Raw genomic sequence first — 17,422 nt, 5'->3', positions numbered from 1 at the left:
TTTTATGATAATGTAGGATATTATTACATTAGGATCTCAAAGTGTGCATCGAGGCACAGTGGCTAGCGTACAGGGGCACCGTGAAATGTTCCAATATTTTCACTAAAATGACATTTATTTGTTGCTCTACACATGGTTTTAGAATCGTACCATTGCATCAATCCAAATATGTGCTTATTTAGTACCTTTTACATAAGAAATGTTTCTATATTTGAAATATATTTTATTTTTTAACTAAATGCAAGCAACGTAACCACACTAACTGAGCGTTGCAAGAGTTAGATACGCCTAAATTCTAAATTGGGTGCCGTGGAAAAATCTTGAAACATTAAGGGTGCCGTGGAACAAAAAGGTTTCGGAACCCCTGCATTAGATATCAAATTATACATAAAATAATACAGTAGAGCGTCGATTATCCGAAGTAATTGGGGGACATGGGTGTTCGGAAAACTGGTTTGTTCGGATAATCGAACTGTACATGTTTATTTGCCAAAAAGAAGTACTGTACAGTAAATTTATTCATAAAAACAGGCATCTCTTTAAGTATGTATTACAAAGTAACGTACAAAGGCAACTTTAGTAGGAATATATAGTATGTGGTACAGTTTATTAAACAAAAATATGTACATATTACATACGCATTTTGCATGAACAATACACACAGTACACAAAATTAACGTTTAAAAAAATCCTTTATTTTGGTCTGTCTAAGCAAGCCTACACGCTTACGAGCAGCTAAGTCACGTACTTTTTTCATTACAGATATCTGAAAGTGAGCGAGTACACAGTTCGGTTAAGCGGTCGTTCGGTTGACCGACGTTCGGATAATCGACGCTCTACTGTAGCTGTGAAAGCTGATTCAAAGTAGTCAACTCTCACATAAATGTTAAGCTATAATTTTGGCTTCACATACCATCATCATAGGTTTCCAAAATTAACCAAAAGTTACTTAATTACATTAAATGAATGTCAAGAGCTGCAGAAATTACCCAATATGTCGATGGCATACACTGGCCTTGTACTTGCCAATGTATCAAAGTTGAGGCACCACAGAGCAACACCAGCTCCAAGACCATGAAGCAACACGATCGGTGTCTTGTTAGATTCTTCGTTAAGAGATATAGTCCATATTTTATCCCCCTTGCCAACTACAGGTCCTATGTCAACATACCATCCTCTATAAGCCGTTTTCATATCTGAAAAACAAAAACCATTTATCGATACAATAAACAGGTAGTAATAAAAGAAAATGAAAATTGAACACATCAACTTAGTATTAGACATAAAAATTAATTAAAAACGTACTGGAAAAACACAATTTGTCCACACTCACTATTAGTTTCCCAAATTTATGAGGGGAAATAAAAAGCTTGCAGCATAAAGCTTCTGGTTTAAGAAGGCTAGAGAGTAAATTTACTGTGCAATCTTGGGCTATTCATGCTTGTATAGAAAACCCAAGCTGAAGAATTCTCAGCGTATGTGAGAGAATGGAGTGGAAGGCTGCGAACTGTAACTGATGGAGGTAATTAGAATCGTGTTCAGCTTGGGTTTTCTTTATGAGCATGAACAGCCCAAGATTGCACGGTACTGATGTCTACACATTCATCCCCATAAAATGTCTTCAGTCTCAGATGAATGTCAATTTGTAGCACATTTTCTGCGGTTAGAAACTCGATCACTGCACTCTACTTCAGGCGCTTCACCAACATTGCATGGTTAGATGCTGCCATTTTCCTCCCAATAGTTCAGCACCCCCTGGCGATAGAAGTTTGAAACCTTCAATTGAGAAGCGGGAAAGTCTTATAAGTGCAATGTATGGTTGCTCAAAATCCAAAATGCGTTTACAAGGTAACAAAGAAAATAAAAGCATAGGAAGCTTTACTTTTCAGCACACCCTCGTATATATACTTTATTGTAGATCCATTTCAGGATTGTAATGTTGTTGATTGACATTCCAAATTACAGTTTGCAGAATTTTAACACAAAATATTAATAAGAAATGAAATTAGGCATGCACTTTTCGGGATCCCAAGCAGTCGAGAAATACCGAATGGTCATTTTAAAACGTCGTCAATTCTCGACGTTCTCTGCAATGTAAATGTCTGGAACTTATCGGAAATTGTTAGTTTTTGTACCAGAAGTGCAAAAACAAGCACTTAAGGTCCCGAATGTCGGTATTTAAAGAATTTCCCGACCCGACCCAAAAAATTCTGTCCCGCACACCCCTACCCTGCAGTATGGTAAACCTTATCTCCAAAGGGAAATAAACTGTCCTTGTCGCCACTGTACTCATAAAAATGAGTATTTTTTTCTTTAATGACTTTAACTATAATTTACTGGGGAAAGGTTAACTTTCTTTTGTTTAAAACATGTTTTTTTTAAACTCATGTTTAAAAAACACACAAATTTTGCCAACCCTGCTTACAAGGCGGAGGATAAAAATGCTTGGTGGCGATGCAACCGACCGCCGCCTAAATCTAAATCTCCCGCCTGTCGTTACCCAGTACTTTGTTAAGTGGCGGTTTGAGTGGAGATGGAGCAACCGGCCCTAAATCGATAATAAAAATTAGGGGCGTGCGGGATCCAGAACAGTCGGTACCGGGATCGGGGGGGGGGGGGGGATTCCCGTTTTTTTGGGATCCCGAACAGTCGCAGTCTTCCAAAGATGATGACCACTCCACCATGGAGGGAGTCTTCACTTTTTCCGCGTGCAATTTTATGTTATTTTACGTAGCATTTCAAACACTTACGAATAATCGAGGCGATGAGAATGAGTGATTAGATGAAAATGAAAGCACACTCACAAAGAACACCCATGCCTAAGCCGGGACTCGAACACTCGAATTTGGTGCCGAGATCGTAAGTCGTTCAGTTTGTTATTATTTTCACCGAAGGTTAGAGTTTCTCATGTAAATCGATAATAAAAAATAAGGGTGTGCAGGATCCAGAAAAGTCGGTACCGGGATGGGGAAAAAAATCCCGTCTTTGGGAAATGATTTCCCGATATTTCGGGATCCCGAACTGTCGGAAAATTCCAAATGGTCATATTTTATAAGTGGTCAATTCTCGATGTTTTCTGCATTTTGAGTGTATGAAACTTCTCGGGAAATGGCATGTAGAATTCGAGATTTTCATTGTCTGGAAATTTTGAACATTTCCAGTCCCGAAGATTTTATTTTACCCGTCCGGAATGTCTGAATTTTTAAAAAATCCAGTTCCGACAAAAAAAAATGTCTGTCCAGCACACCCCGAAGTAGATCTACTATTGCTCCTTTATTCATTATTTAAACCTGCACAGATCGTAAAACTGCCGCACACGTTTTCTCTCCGTAGGCTACACAGTAAACTGAACGCTCGAAGAGCAGACGACAAACCAGCTGCGAATACATGACGTATCAAGATGGTGGATCGTGTTTTGAGCGCAACGACAGCCTCGTAACTTTGGAAGTCTCGTTTTAGTCTTAAATTAAATGCAGAGAAAATTTTGTCATGGAGTAGTTACGTGCGGAATTATTATGGATTATTCCTTAACGGCCTCACAACAATAAAGTACCTAAATTGTGAAAATTGCATGTGACGAAAACAAATGTGCAAATTTTAAGGTTTTTTGAGTTTCGATATCTCTTCTGTTTTTGACGACAGTTTTTTTTTAAAATCCTATATAATAACAGAACGTTAAGCATCAAATCCCTAAACTAATCTAATCTAATATCAAAAGCGTGAGGACACAACTATCGTGCTGCCACCTGCATTAGCTTTCGTTGGCCAGCACCATTACGAGAGCCCCATGGAGGGGCTCTTCGCTTTTTCCGTATGTATTTTTATTCTTGTTATATTGCGTAGATTTTCTGGCACTTACGAAGATGGATTGATTTGGTCCACTTTATGCACAGTAAGGTTAATCGCGACTGGACCTACAGTTTAAAGTGGGTTCCGAAGCACTACGTGCCTCGACAGGCGGCGATGAAGATTAGTGATGAATGATGATGATATGAAATGATGAAAGGACACTCACGAGGAATTCGCGATTAAAATTAACCGATGTGCCATCTGGTGGGATTTTCAGGAAGTACTCTAAGTAGGATACGTTGTGTTGAAGTCGTTTAAAACATGGGGAATATGCGAGAGAGTAAGGTCTACTGTTCAGGTTTATTTTGCTCTAAATCGTTTTATGGGTCAGAACAAATTTAAAGTTTTCATGTGTTTCCACCCCGTGGAATCAACAAAATGAAATTTGTTAATAAATCAAGGAAAACGTAATTGACAGAAGATTGGTATGGGGGATATAACACTGGCAAGGAAATTACGAAGAATGCACGAGTCTGCTTACATTATTTTTTCGCTAAATATATATATATATTTATGAAAGTAAAGTTTTAAATTGTACTTTATAAATAAAGCCTTTTTTCCCGAAAAATCATGAAGCGTCTTACCCAGTGCGTCCATGTATTACCGGTATTACGTATGTGTGAAATTTGGAACAGGTGCAAGTCGATTAAGAGAGAAGATGAAAATAGTTTGAGAACGAATTAATGTCAAATGTAACCAGAAAAAAAAGTGGACATGCTAATTTTCATTCAGTACGATGTCCTTTTTCAGTGAGTATAGCCTGGTCGTGAATCGTGAATATTATTAAACCAGCCTTTCTCTTTCGAGAAAGAACTGCAACGATATGTTTGCAATTTTCTCCTGTCCCAGCTTTTCAAGTACAGGTCAATTTCAATTCCTTTATGTTCAAATAATTTCCGAGAACCCCAGTTACAACATGACGTGCAGATGATACAGCACTGCTTTGGACAACCAGTGCGTAAACATAGTTTCGTCTGCATTTTCCGTGTTATTTTTGATTATCATAATTAAATCCTTCGTTCTCAGTACAGCTTCACGTTTGTTAGAGTACCTGGAATTCACATCGTATTCGCAATATTTAAAAATAATGCGTAATTTAAACGTTTTCTACCATACCAGTCATGACAACACGCTGCTATTTTTTACTACTGCTGAATGTAAACAAAGATTTGTCCTACTTAGAACGGCCATATTGGAAGCGACACTAGCGCTCAGGTGGTAATTTTAATCGCGAATAGAATACCCATGACCACGACGGAACTCGAATAAATGAACTGTGTAAGTAGCTTAGCTGGCGATATCGTAAGTCGTTCACTTTGTGGATGACGCACAATTTAAAGGCGCATCTCCACTATTCCGATCGGCAAGGCCAAGCACCAAAAGCCCTCTGCTTTGCCGATATCGATGGACGTTTGGTGCCAGCACACGTGAAATACTCAGTAAAAATATACGACGAGCACAGTTGGCAAAATTTCTTTTTGTAAAAGGAAACGGCACAGTTTTTATGATTTCAACATTTTCCCTTGTAGCCTTTCGCTGTAGACACTTTGAGATGTAGTTGATTCTTAGTAGCCGGTTCGTGAATCACACGACTAGCCGCCTGTCCAAGGAGTCTGTGAAGGAACGCCGCGCATAACGGCAGAGGAGAGAAAGCGAGTGGAGCAAAGCAGTGCGCGCTGATGGTAGCTGCAACAGAGTTTTCCCTCAATCCAATTCCATCCGCTCTCACTCGTTCATTGGTGGAGGCCTCCACGACTTGCGCAGATCTTGCTTTCGTTCGCTTGCTCCACGGACTCCTGGAACATAATATATATATATCTTTGACTACAACATTAGACTATATCGTAGTCATTTTCGTGAGTCGCCCCGCAGATTGTTATAATTCTTGACTGATGTGTCTCTAATGGTTTATATTCGTAAGCCAAGACAGTAAACTTTTCATTGTTCACTATTGTCACCGAAACACCACAAGAAATCAAGTATACAGAGTGCACGGCTCTCCACGTCTGGCGAATCCGACCAAATAAAACAAAATGAAGTGGTCAGTGAAATACGGCCGCGCACGCCATAGTTGTTCGTGTGTTTGTTTTCAGTCCACTTTATGCACAGATAGGCTAATCGGGACTGGACCTACAGTTCAAAGTGGAATCCGAACCACTGTGCAATGTAGTTCGACCGGGTATAGAATCCGGAACCCTTGATTACAAGCAGTGGCGTAGCGCAGTGACCTGGGGCCCCCTGCAACTAAAATATTGGGGGACCCTTGGTAAAAAAAATATCGAAAATGTATCATCGATGACGTCAGAGGGTAACAGATGTACAACAGTTAGCTAACCCCCTTCGAAGTGTTTAACAATTAAAATAAAATTGAACTACCTTGTCACGCTACAGCTAAAAATCGAAAATAATCTGTAACACTTAACAGGTGTGGATTATGTTGGAAATATGTGTTCTTATTTGAATATGAAAATGGCTTGGCCCCCCTTTGAAAATATTTGCTGGGAAGTTACATTTTAAATACCACACATAAAAATAATATTAGTGGTAAAAGTTCATGAATTACCAAGTTTTCTTGATTGTGTGGTAATAAAAAACAGACTCTTCCGAATCTTCCTACTGGATTCATAACTATAGACAATTTATACTCTAAAAGATTCCGACACACGGTATATCTATAAAAGTGCGAGATGAGGGATTATTTTCCTATTTTAGGCGATCTGCGAGCAAGTAAATTAATACGGCATTTCTGAGGGCCCACATATTAAGATGCCAGGGCCCTTTGATCGAGCCAGTACGCCCCTAGTTATCAACAGACATTGCCTTATGATATGTTCCTGGAAATCTACTCTACCACCTTCCACATGTAAATAAATAAATTAGGTAGTCGTGAAGTTATCTGTGGTGTACACCGACTCGTAATTTTAAGTAACTCTGTTCATACGTATTCTAAGTTCACCGATCGGGCGTTTCTATTTAGTGCTCACCTCAGTGAATTTCGAGTTCATATTTTCTCATTGTTGACCTACATTTTGTCTATTTCGCATTTTAAAAAAATCGACGCTGTGTTGAATTTCTGAAATTAAATAAAATTTCAGGAGCCGGGGACCTTCCCGCATTGCGGGGGTTGCCGCTACGCCACTGATTACAAGCCAACGACATTACTAATATCAGTGGTTCGATGTGTGACCGTTCACATGGTGGTGTTCGTTCTAACGTGTACGCTATATTAAAGTTCGACCGAAATCGGTTCGTTAAACAAGTTATGTGCATTGGTCTAGCGCGAAGATTGTGAAGTTCGTTAAGGGCATGAGGAACAGTTTCCACGTCCAGCTAGACGTGCTGGATGGTCGTAGGAGGGGGAGAAAACTCAACATTATGCTTATAGGAGTATTATTTTACTTGTTCTCTTGGGAATCAAACTTCCGATGATGTAGAAAAACACATCAGCGGGAACAGGACAGGTTGAAGATTTTGTCTGTGTTAGGAAAAGTCGAAACTTTCATTTGATTAGCCGTAAGTTGAAGTTGTTTTTTCAAGAAGGAATACATGCGGAGTCTATAAATAATATTTATCATATTCTTTTCGAGATCGTATCTAGCTTAAATAATAAACTTAAAAAAACGCTCCCACTTGCAACATGGGGAGAAATTCATACTCTCTCTCATACTCAGACGAATTTGCGAAACTGTCACTCTTCCCCTTAAGGCTTGAATCACATCTACCCTCAAGCGGTTGCCACACTAGCGGTCAAGCTTCGCTCCGGTCATCTGCAGTCTGGTGTTGGTTTCTTGACAGTGTACGCAGACTTTTCTGTGTACAGAGCTTGCCGATGTGCTAACTACAGAGCATTCCCTGACATTCGCTACGAGACTCGGCGGCAAGCGGCCCGGCATCAGCGCTTGTCTTTCCCGGTGAACGGGTCCGCGACAGCCGCACGCTACAGTCTGTTTTCTTTCGCTCTCCCTGCCTTCGCTCTCTTTCCCTTTCTGTTGACGTTGCAGACTGACGCCAGTATAATCCTCCTCTGAAGTTGTGTTGTGTCGTGTCCGTGTGTTGAAGATTGTGGCTTAATATGGCACCACAAAAGTTTACATTACAACAAAGGATTTATCTTGTTACTTCGGAAAGAGGAATTGTGGAGAAGTGCGACGACGTTTTGCAACGAAATTTCCTGGTGTTCCCGTTCCACATAGGACCACTATATTAAACCTCGTAAAAAAGTTTAGAGTAACAGGGTCAGTTCTGAATAAAAGTGGAAAGAAAAATGGGGAAATCTAAAAAATAAAGTATACAAAGACAATTCGCACACCATCCGTGAGTTAAAAGAGAGTATTGTACGAGAAATCGGGAGAATTACAGTAGACGAACTTGCACGTGTAAATGCCAATTTTCTTGGGAGATGCCAGGAATGTGTTGCAGCAGAGGGACATCATTTTCAAAATCTTCTGTAGTCAAGGTTAGTACACAATGTGAAAACTGTAATTTTAATAGCCGACTCTACCGACTGTCGCGGACCCGTTCACCGGGAAAGACAAGCGCTGATGCCGGACCGCTTGCCGCCGAGTCTCGTAGCGAATGTCAGGGAATGCTCTGACAATGTTTAAGAGATTTTCAACGACGGACTTGGCTGTTATAGCACTGGCGTTAATTAGAAGAAAAAAGATTTGCGAAAGCGAAGATTGAATGATCTGGTTGATTTACTTCGCTTTTCTGCTAGTTTTGACTAATCGCGAGGATGAGGATGAGTGGTAATATGATGAAATTGATGAAGGGACATCACAAAGAACATCCATCTCAGGCCGGGATTCGAACTCGCTGCACTTGACGTCGTGGAGTGCTGTGCTAAAAACTCGGCCACGGAGTTCGACTATTGTAAAAATAATGCTGTTTATTGATGTTATACTTTTAAGTTTGAAAGCGGCAAACGTTTATTTGCAGCTACAATGTGCAAAACTGTAAATGTCAACAATGGTAAATACAAACTTGTCGGTCTAGGTTTGGCATGAACATTTTCGGGCTCATTGTTTCATATCGACATTGTTGACCATTTCTTTTATTAGAAAGTGTCCGATACAACACGTGACAAATACACAGCAGGTGTAGTTTCAAGGAACCGGTCGACTTAAATAGAGAATAATTTTGTATCGTAATCCGTAAACGAAGATAAAGTTCATTGTTAATCTTGATTCAGAGCTAGATAGCAAGAATGATTTTTCCCCTTGGCAGAGAATTCATTTATTGGTTGAATTGCTTTATTTTACTTCGCTTTTGGGGTTACGTTTGGCTAATTTGCGAAGATGAGGATGAGTGATGACATGATGAAATTGATGAATGGACAATCACAAACATCCATGCCCAGGGAGGGATAGAAACCCGGGACTCCCCGGCGTCGTAGCGCGACGTGCTAACCACTCCGCCGCGGGGGCCGGCCCTTGGCAGAGAGGAATGGCGCAACACGCACAAAATCAGTATGCCTTGTTCTCAAAATGTGATGAAAACTGAGGAAGAACGTCTGCAATAGATTTCATTTCTGCCAGACAACGAACGCGGAAAAAGTACAAAAAAACAAACAAACTAATTTCACCAGGTTCTAGCAGCCAGTTCTTCATTCCTGCGTTTCGTCATGACTTGCGGAATGCGCCTCAAATTATAGTTTTACTCAACGAAAATAATACAGGCAATCACCACAGCTCGGTTCACTTGGAGCAAATTGTAGGTGTTGGTGGGAAGCATTCCTTTGTTTCACTCTTGGCATGAATCACTCCGAGCACGTATCAAGGCGTCAGGGTTACTCAGCGTTTCAACCGGCTGAATAGACCTTGAAGAATTTTATCATAACTCGCGTTCCCATCCTTTTGAGTTCTGGTCAAGGTCTTCCACGTGAACATGACAAACATAATTTATCTTACGTAGGAGTTTCCTCGTGTGAAGATCTGCCTCAATTCAGGATTTATACATTTCGGCCCCAGAAGTGATTTATCCATACAACCCAACCAGTGGCGTGCCCAGGATTTTCGAAAGGAAGGGGTTGTGTGTGCTTTTTTTTTATGTAGTCAGTCCTCATTTTGCCATATTTTCCTACCTTTGACGTTCTTTTTTTTAGAAATGCTGGACCGAAAGAGGGGTTATAACCCGACCAACCCCCCCCCCCCCCCCGGACACGCCACTGAACACAACATCCCCTAAATTTGTTTCTCCAAGACCCAAACTTTGGTTATTTTGGCTGTGAAATTACACTTACACCCCCTTCCCCCGATGGAAAATTCTGATTGATTTATTTATTTTTATATTACTTCGCGTTTTGTGCCCCTTGGCTAATCTGCGAAGATGGGGATGAGTGATGAAATAGATGAATGAACATTCACAAACAACCAAGCCCGAGAAGGATTCGAACCCGGGACCCTTTGCATCACAGGGCGGTGTGCTAACCACTCTGCCACAGGGTCCGGCAGGAAAATTCTGGATAAGCTATTTATATACACTAGCGGACAATACCATAGAATTACACAGGGTGTTCAAGAATTATCTTTACAAATTTAAGTTTTAATAACTCCAATTGTAAGTCTCATATTTTCATGCTGTGTTGTCGTTCATGATGCAGAAACTCATAGTTTTTTTCTATTGAAGATGACTCATTAGTGATTGACTATGTGGACACCACAGGAGAAAGTACAATGTGTGTCTTGGTTCAGAAAGACTAAATCAGATGCACAGGTACAGTGCAACTTTCAGACTATGTATGTAAGGACTTCTTCCTGTGGGGTTACGCAAAGGATTCTGTGCACCGTACAAATATTGCGGACATCACTGAACTCAAGCAACGAATTATCGATCCGTTCCACGCCATCGCAGATGACATGTTACGGCGTACATGGGTGGAAATTGAATTTGGACTGGATGTGCCCCGTGCAACCAATGATGCTTACATTGAGGTGCACACCTGAGGGGGGGAAAACTTTACGAATTTCTGCATCATGAACAACAAACAGCATGTAGGTAAATATGTGACTTACACCCTGTATATCATTAGAAAGAAGGCAATTTAATGGACAACAATAGATATATTGGGTTGGCAACTAAGTTCCCGCCGTTTTTTTTAATTGGAAAAATCTCTATGACATTAAATACGTTTGGAACGAAGGTGTACATCATGCGAAAGAGAATATATTGTTCTACCTAAATTTATGTTTCTTTGTTACTAAGACACATTTTCTTGTTATTTACAGATCATTAAAATGGAATGTCAAGTTGAGAAGAATGAGCATTTTCGATACCTCCTCCTTTTTGCCTTTAATCAAGGTTCTAAGGCCGCAGAAGCTGCTCGCAACATTTGTGCTGTGTATGGATTGGGTGCTATAGCTGAAAGAACCGTCCGTGATTGGTATGCGAAGTTCAAAAAAGGAAATTTTGACCTCAAAGACGCATCTCGTTCTGGCCGTCCAGTTGAGTTCGATGAAGAGCGATTGAACCACCTGTTGCATGAAAATCTGCGTCAAACAACAAGGGAACTAGCAGAGACAATGGGTTGCTCCCACACTACTGTAGAGAAGCATCTTCACTCGATGGGAAAGGTTCAGAAGTGTGGAGCATGGGTGCCTCACACTTTAAGTGTCACCACAATCTCCGCTGGTTTGCTTGCTCGGCACCGTGCAACCCATGGACACAAGGAACGATTTCTTCACCGAATCGTTACTGGCGATGAAAAATGGTGCCTTTACATGAATATGAAGCGGCGTAAGGAATGGCTGAGCCCCGGGAAACAAGCGACCCCACGCGCGAAACAGGATGAAACTGATGCAGAATTGAGAAATTGGTTGGATGACTTTTTTGAGTCTAAACCACGTGATTTCTACCGACGAGGTATTGAAAACCTTGTTGAACGTTGGCAAAATGTTGTAAACAACACAGGAGAATACATTATTGATTAACTACTTGTATCTGTTTATTGAAAACTAACCTTTCAACACCTTCCTTAAAAAAACGGCGGGAACTTAGTTGCCAACCCAATATTGGTATATACTTCAAGTGCCCTACTGCCAACGTCTGGTTAGATTTAACCACAGACAAAGGGCGTACTTGTCCAACATGTCCAGATGCGGTGGATTCACCAGAGCATAGGCTCTACCACTATCCCACACCAGACACGAAGATAACACACGTAAGGAATAAGCTTCCGGACTGTGAAACATACCGCCTCCGGTCAGAGCACTACACCACCTCAAATGAATTGGCAGATGTTGTGGCTGAGTTGCAATATCTCATCACAAAATCTCCTTCCAACACCTCAACCCCAAACTCCACAGTGACACGTAATTGAGCTAAGAAGATCAGCAAGGCTCCAGAATGACAGATGAGACCAATCATCAGAACAACTGATTACAACAACAATTACCCCTTCGATTTCAAATTTTATGCAAATAAAAATTCATTTTGCAAAATTTTCTTTCTTGCTTTGCTCGCATTATCTGCTTCTCTTGTTTTCGTCAAGTTCAGAGCTGTAGCTAGGGGCGGAGGGAGTCGGCCATGGGCGCCCAGTGATCTAAAAAAAAAGTTGTAAAAGAGAGCATGCCATGGCATCCAGTGAAATTATTTGCACCCTATTAAATCAATATTGTTACCAATTGCAAAACTTTGAACTAAAAATTTTCTTGCTCGTTTCGTTCGCAATCTACTTGTTTTCTATAATGTAATGTATGTAAATAATATGTGTTGTATATTTGTATTGAATAAGCTTTGAATACGTACACAATTTAGTGTTAGCTTGTTGCATATGTATTTTCTATTTTATGTCGCTCCATGTTGCGTATGTGTAAAACAAATATTGTACTTGAAAGTTACATATATATCTTCGGAATGCATTTATCATTCATTTTCTGCCATTCAAAAATACAGTTTGTGTGCTTGATTTCCATTATTAGCTAATGTGAAATTGACACTTTGCAACTTACACATTTCCACATATGGGAACTCATTATGAATGTGCAAATTACTCACAATAGCAATATAACACGTATTTTTAAAACACTTAAAAATATTCAAAAACACAAAAAAGTGGTACTTACGTTTGTCCATATTCTGGACAGGGATTGCTAATTTGTAACAGAATATGGAGGCAAGAACAATTTTAGGCATAGTTTTTAAATTCCTGTCTAACCCATATCAAAACCCACATCCTTATTCCTGGTTTTTAAAATATCTTGACGTGGCGATTGAAAGTTTTTCGTAGTCGAAGATTTGGTCCTGAAGAAGAGCACAGTAGGTTCTCAAAACGTTGTCTTGTAAATAACATACTCACAAAACGTAAATACCACTTTTTTGTGTTTTTTGAATATTTTTAAACATTTTAAAAGTATGTGTTATATGCCACATATAGAGAACAAAAATCAGAAAGAATGAATATCTACGTTCTTTGTGAAGTCGTGATGGCCTGCAAGGAGTGCAGCGAGTGATTTCTATCACCAAGATATCAGTTTCATTTTTGTGGAAGTTTACCAGCTAACCCGGTCCATATTCAGGAACAAAGATAATATTCAAGAAGTTGTTGGAGTATTAGATACAAACACCAACACTATGGTAGTACTACAGCTAGATGCAGTGGCATACGCAAGGTGGGGTTATGGGGTTTAACCCCGTTCCTCTGGAGCTTTTGAAATAATATGAAAAATGCTGTTGAAAAAAATAAAATTACCAATTTATCACTGTCAAGGACCTGTAACATTACTACTACTACTAATATTATTAGAATAATAATTTGAATTACTATTCTCATGCAGCATGGAGAAAACCACAGCATTCCAAACACGAGTCTTTAAGAGTGAATACCTTGAAATTAAACATGAATTCTTGAAAATAATATATAAGGGCAACTATGATTTTAAAGAGCAAAAAAGTTTTTTTTTATATTAGCTGCAACACTGTTCAATGAACATGTATCTTTTGTGTGAAAGCAACTAATGTATAGACAAAGGCTAGGCCGACAAGAATAACACTCACCAGTACACCTTCCCGAGGCACGTTTGAATTTCTGAATTCTGCTACCTCCATTTGGTACAAAGTTGCATGAATCTTAATCTTAAACCACAGATAGAATATCTACAGGGTAGGGTTCTTTGTAGACAACGAAACCAGACAGGATGCCTTCCAATGGAGACGTTTAAACGAATATATTATTTAAACACAGGATACATGGAGTAAGAATTTTACATGATAAGCTACATTCTTCTATAATTTTCTCGTTTACAGTCAATTTTCATCTCAATATGCTTTGTATTTTTTTTTTTCTCTATTTGAATATTCTTCTATCTGGACTTCCTTCTTAATGGACAGATCTGGATCTGGACTTCCTTCTGGATTTCCTTCTGTTTCAGCTTCTTGACGATTTATGAATTCATATATCCTTTTTCCCTTTAAGCTTTGGGAAATATACTAATCTCCTCCCTTGCGGCTGCGATTGGAACGTGCCAACACTAACTGGGTACAACAGAGTGTATACTTGGTGCCAAGCGATTGATACGCGCATCCAAGTAGGTGCTACAGTTGAAACGCGCAACCAAAAGTGTTGTGGGGCGTCGCTTGGAACATGCCGCCACTGGTGTAAACAAAGTTTCCACTATGGGGATGGTAAATCAATCATACAGATTCAATATCTGTTCAAAGACACAAACTTGTATCAGTGCTTTGACTTCTTTCATTTTCATATTAACTTACATATGATCACTGATTTAATTTATCGCGTATATACATTAATTTATTTCTTTTATATGTATTATTTATCTTCTTATAGTAGATTCTATTGTTTTTCATCTTTCCAATTTGCTTTGTTCTTATTTATAAGGTTATTCACATATATTATGCTAATTCTTAGTCTTGCACACCTGGTGCTGCCATCTCTATTCCTCTTTGGCAAACTATTTATATTACTTGGTCCTATTGGGTATGTAACACAATATTCCTCCCATTGGCCATAAAAAATTTTCATCGTAAAAATATGAAGATATTTACATTAAAAATTCTGAATGCAGAGAAAAATGCATTTTATATCAGGATATCAAGAGAGAAAAATAAAAATTTAATAAATAAGATGCATGTATAAATAATATATTTATAACTTAAATGATGTGCATTATCAATAATTCTTATACAGTAGAATGTCGTTAATCTGCACGTCAATTATCCGCACACTCAAAAAGCAAGAGTGGCACAAAAAAAAATCAAATCTCTTCCAAAAAAAAAAAATTCTGATTATTTTTCTGCATAAATAACACAGTACAGGTACAGTACTGTAATTTAGGCATGTACTGTACATATATTACGAGTGTTTTCTCATTTCTTTTGTTTTCTTGTACTGTATACGTATGTAGTACTGTGTACTGTATGTATAAAATAAACCTGTACTGTATGTGATTTTCTTTGTTAAATAAACACATGTTTGATTATCCGCATAATCTTCAGTCCCAATTAATGCGGATAAACGACATTCTACTGTAATGAAGAACAGGTCTGGATGTGAGTTAACAAAAAAAGGACTTTTCTGCATCATGATTGTAATTCCGAAAAAGTCTGGACAGGAATAAAAAAAGAATGGACTATCCTGACTAAATCGGGATGTCTGGTAGCATTTCATCAATGGTTATAAAAGTGAAATTACCAAATATTGCAGACTGCAGACTTCTGGAGCCTGCCTCTCTACACAAACAACCAATTCGTTTATGCAACAAAATCTGAAAAATTGTCTGCCATTTTTGAAGATTTTTATAGGTTCCACTTTTAAACATTTAATAGTTTGAGGAGGAACATGGCCTTCTCAGCCCCCTTTTCCCCCTATGAGTAGGGGCCTGCAGCTGCAGCTAACATTCTAAATGCAATGGAAAGTGTTTTTCAAAATCCTTCATTGGTCTGTTTACCCGTCTTACACCAGAAAAAGAAAGTCAAGAGTCAGTCACCACTGAGTCAAGGTTATTACTGACTATTTTCAAGTATTAAGCAGGAAGATACTTACAGGAAAGTATCTTCTTCTCAGCAGAACGAAGTACATTTGATGACATTGGTGTCCAGCGAAACCAACTCCAAATCCAGCTAAAATGAAAGAAACATTATTTTTGTGAGGGAAAAGTACAACAGTAACATTCTTTTAAAAAAATAAACTGTAAGATGTCATTAACTTACTGTGCAATAAAATTGATTTTCTCAGTCACGTAAATTTTCATGAAATAGACTGCCAGATTACTACTTTTTATCAAAACAACTCAGAATCCAAAAATTTATTCCACCCAAAACATCATTGGCGAAAACGTAGGGAGATTTTACACCAAAGTGACAAGCTGAAAATGATCTTTAATCAAACTAAAAATAAATGTCTGAATGTAGGAAGCGTGCGTTCTCCTGAAACATCACAACAAAAAAACTGTGTTTTTTATGGTTGTAACAATTGTAGACCACAAGAGAAATAAAAGTTTACTTGCGGAAACTAAATGTGTCACGTGAGTTCAGTGAACCCCTGGGGAAACAATACACAAGCCACGACTGCATTATTGGCTTGAAAATGATACATGCGCAATACATCAAAATGTCAAACAAATATTAAAACTACAAGCATTGAAGAAAAAAAATTATTAATATTAATTACAAGATGACAGCAGCAGTCCACATCACAGAGGACATAAAATGAATGGGTACCCCTCTGTACCCCCTGGAGAATGTGAAATATTTTGCATGGTTTAAGACGATTTTGTTGCTCATGAACGTTTTCAGTTGGTTTTAGCTCTCCGAAATGTGTTCTTGTGAAGTAAAGTACGTCTGTTACCTTACCGTGTAGCAGAACAACCCGAAGGCTTTGCGCAAGTGAATATAGCACCCAAAACGACTTTCCACAACAGCAGCTATAATTCTACGTAGTTAGGTTAGGATTGGTACTGATACTTATAGAGGAACCACAAGCAAAAAAAAACCTGCGCAGAAGAACATCGGGCCGGCGGGTGTGGGAAAGGACAGGGGGGAGGAACATTCAGGGAGGCTAACGTCAGTATTGCCAGACCTCTTGATTTCTCGGGAGAATTCCTTAATAAACTATTGCTATGGAACCACCAGCGGCCTGCTCAAAAACAAGTTTCCTGCTCATCTTACTTGAACATGGAGGGGAGAGATAGAGTGGAACTCCACTCAGCCATGAAAAGAGCTGTTTGAACTGTGAAATTATGCCAAACGCTACTCAATTGTGCTAGGACATAATTATTATTACTTTTACTACATTACTATTTTTAGATGGCTGTATTTTATATCACCCCAAAATCTATTTCTATTTTAGTTATTTTACGTTGCTTTTGTGCCTTTACGGGTAAGTGCGACAACAAGGATGAATGAAGAAGTGACACAAACACAGTGAAACGTCCATGCCTTACTAGGTAGAACCTCTGACTTCGTAGTGTGGGCAAATTATTTTATACATGTATGTATGTATATATGAACCGGTGAGAACAAGAAGGGAAAGATTCCACTTTTTGAACAAAATGGGCTAAATACTTTGAATACATATCAGAGCTAAAATAAAGGTTTTAAAACAAATCACTTTTGGAAT

At 38.9% G+C, this 17,422-nt stretch overlaps 1 protein-coding gene across 2 annotated transcripts in view; it reads right to left on the bottom strand.

Moving 5' to 3' along the window:
- LOC145980669 ((Lyso)-N-acylphosphatidylethanolamine lipase-like) overlaps positions 1–17,422 on the bottom strand; it is a 63,432-nt gene that overhangs the window by 28,128 nt on the left and 17,882 nt on the right. For both annotated transcript variants that reach the window (XM_083113724.1, XM_083113723.1), the window contains exons 2-3: positions 15,848–15,924; positions 990–1,196 (exon numbers count right to left, since the gene is read on the bottom strand). In XM_083113724.1, the coding sequence (XP_082969850.1) occupies positions 990–1,196; positions 15,848–15,893 (253 nt within the window). In that variant the 5' untranslated portion in view covers positions 15,894–15,924. The remainder of the gene's footprint in view (positions 1–989; positions 1,197–15,847; positions 15,925–17,422) is intronic.

Source organism: Lepisma saccharinum, chromosome 28 (assembly GCF_977018435.1).
Source record: "Lepisma saccharinum chromosome 28, izLepSacc3.1, whole genome shotgun sequence".
In the NCBI taxonomy this organism is placed as follows: Eukaryota; Metazoa; Arthropoda; class Insecta; order Zygentoma; family Lepismatidae; genus Lepisma; species Lepisma saccharinum.
This window is presented reverse-complemented; position numbering and strand designations above follow the sequence as displayed.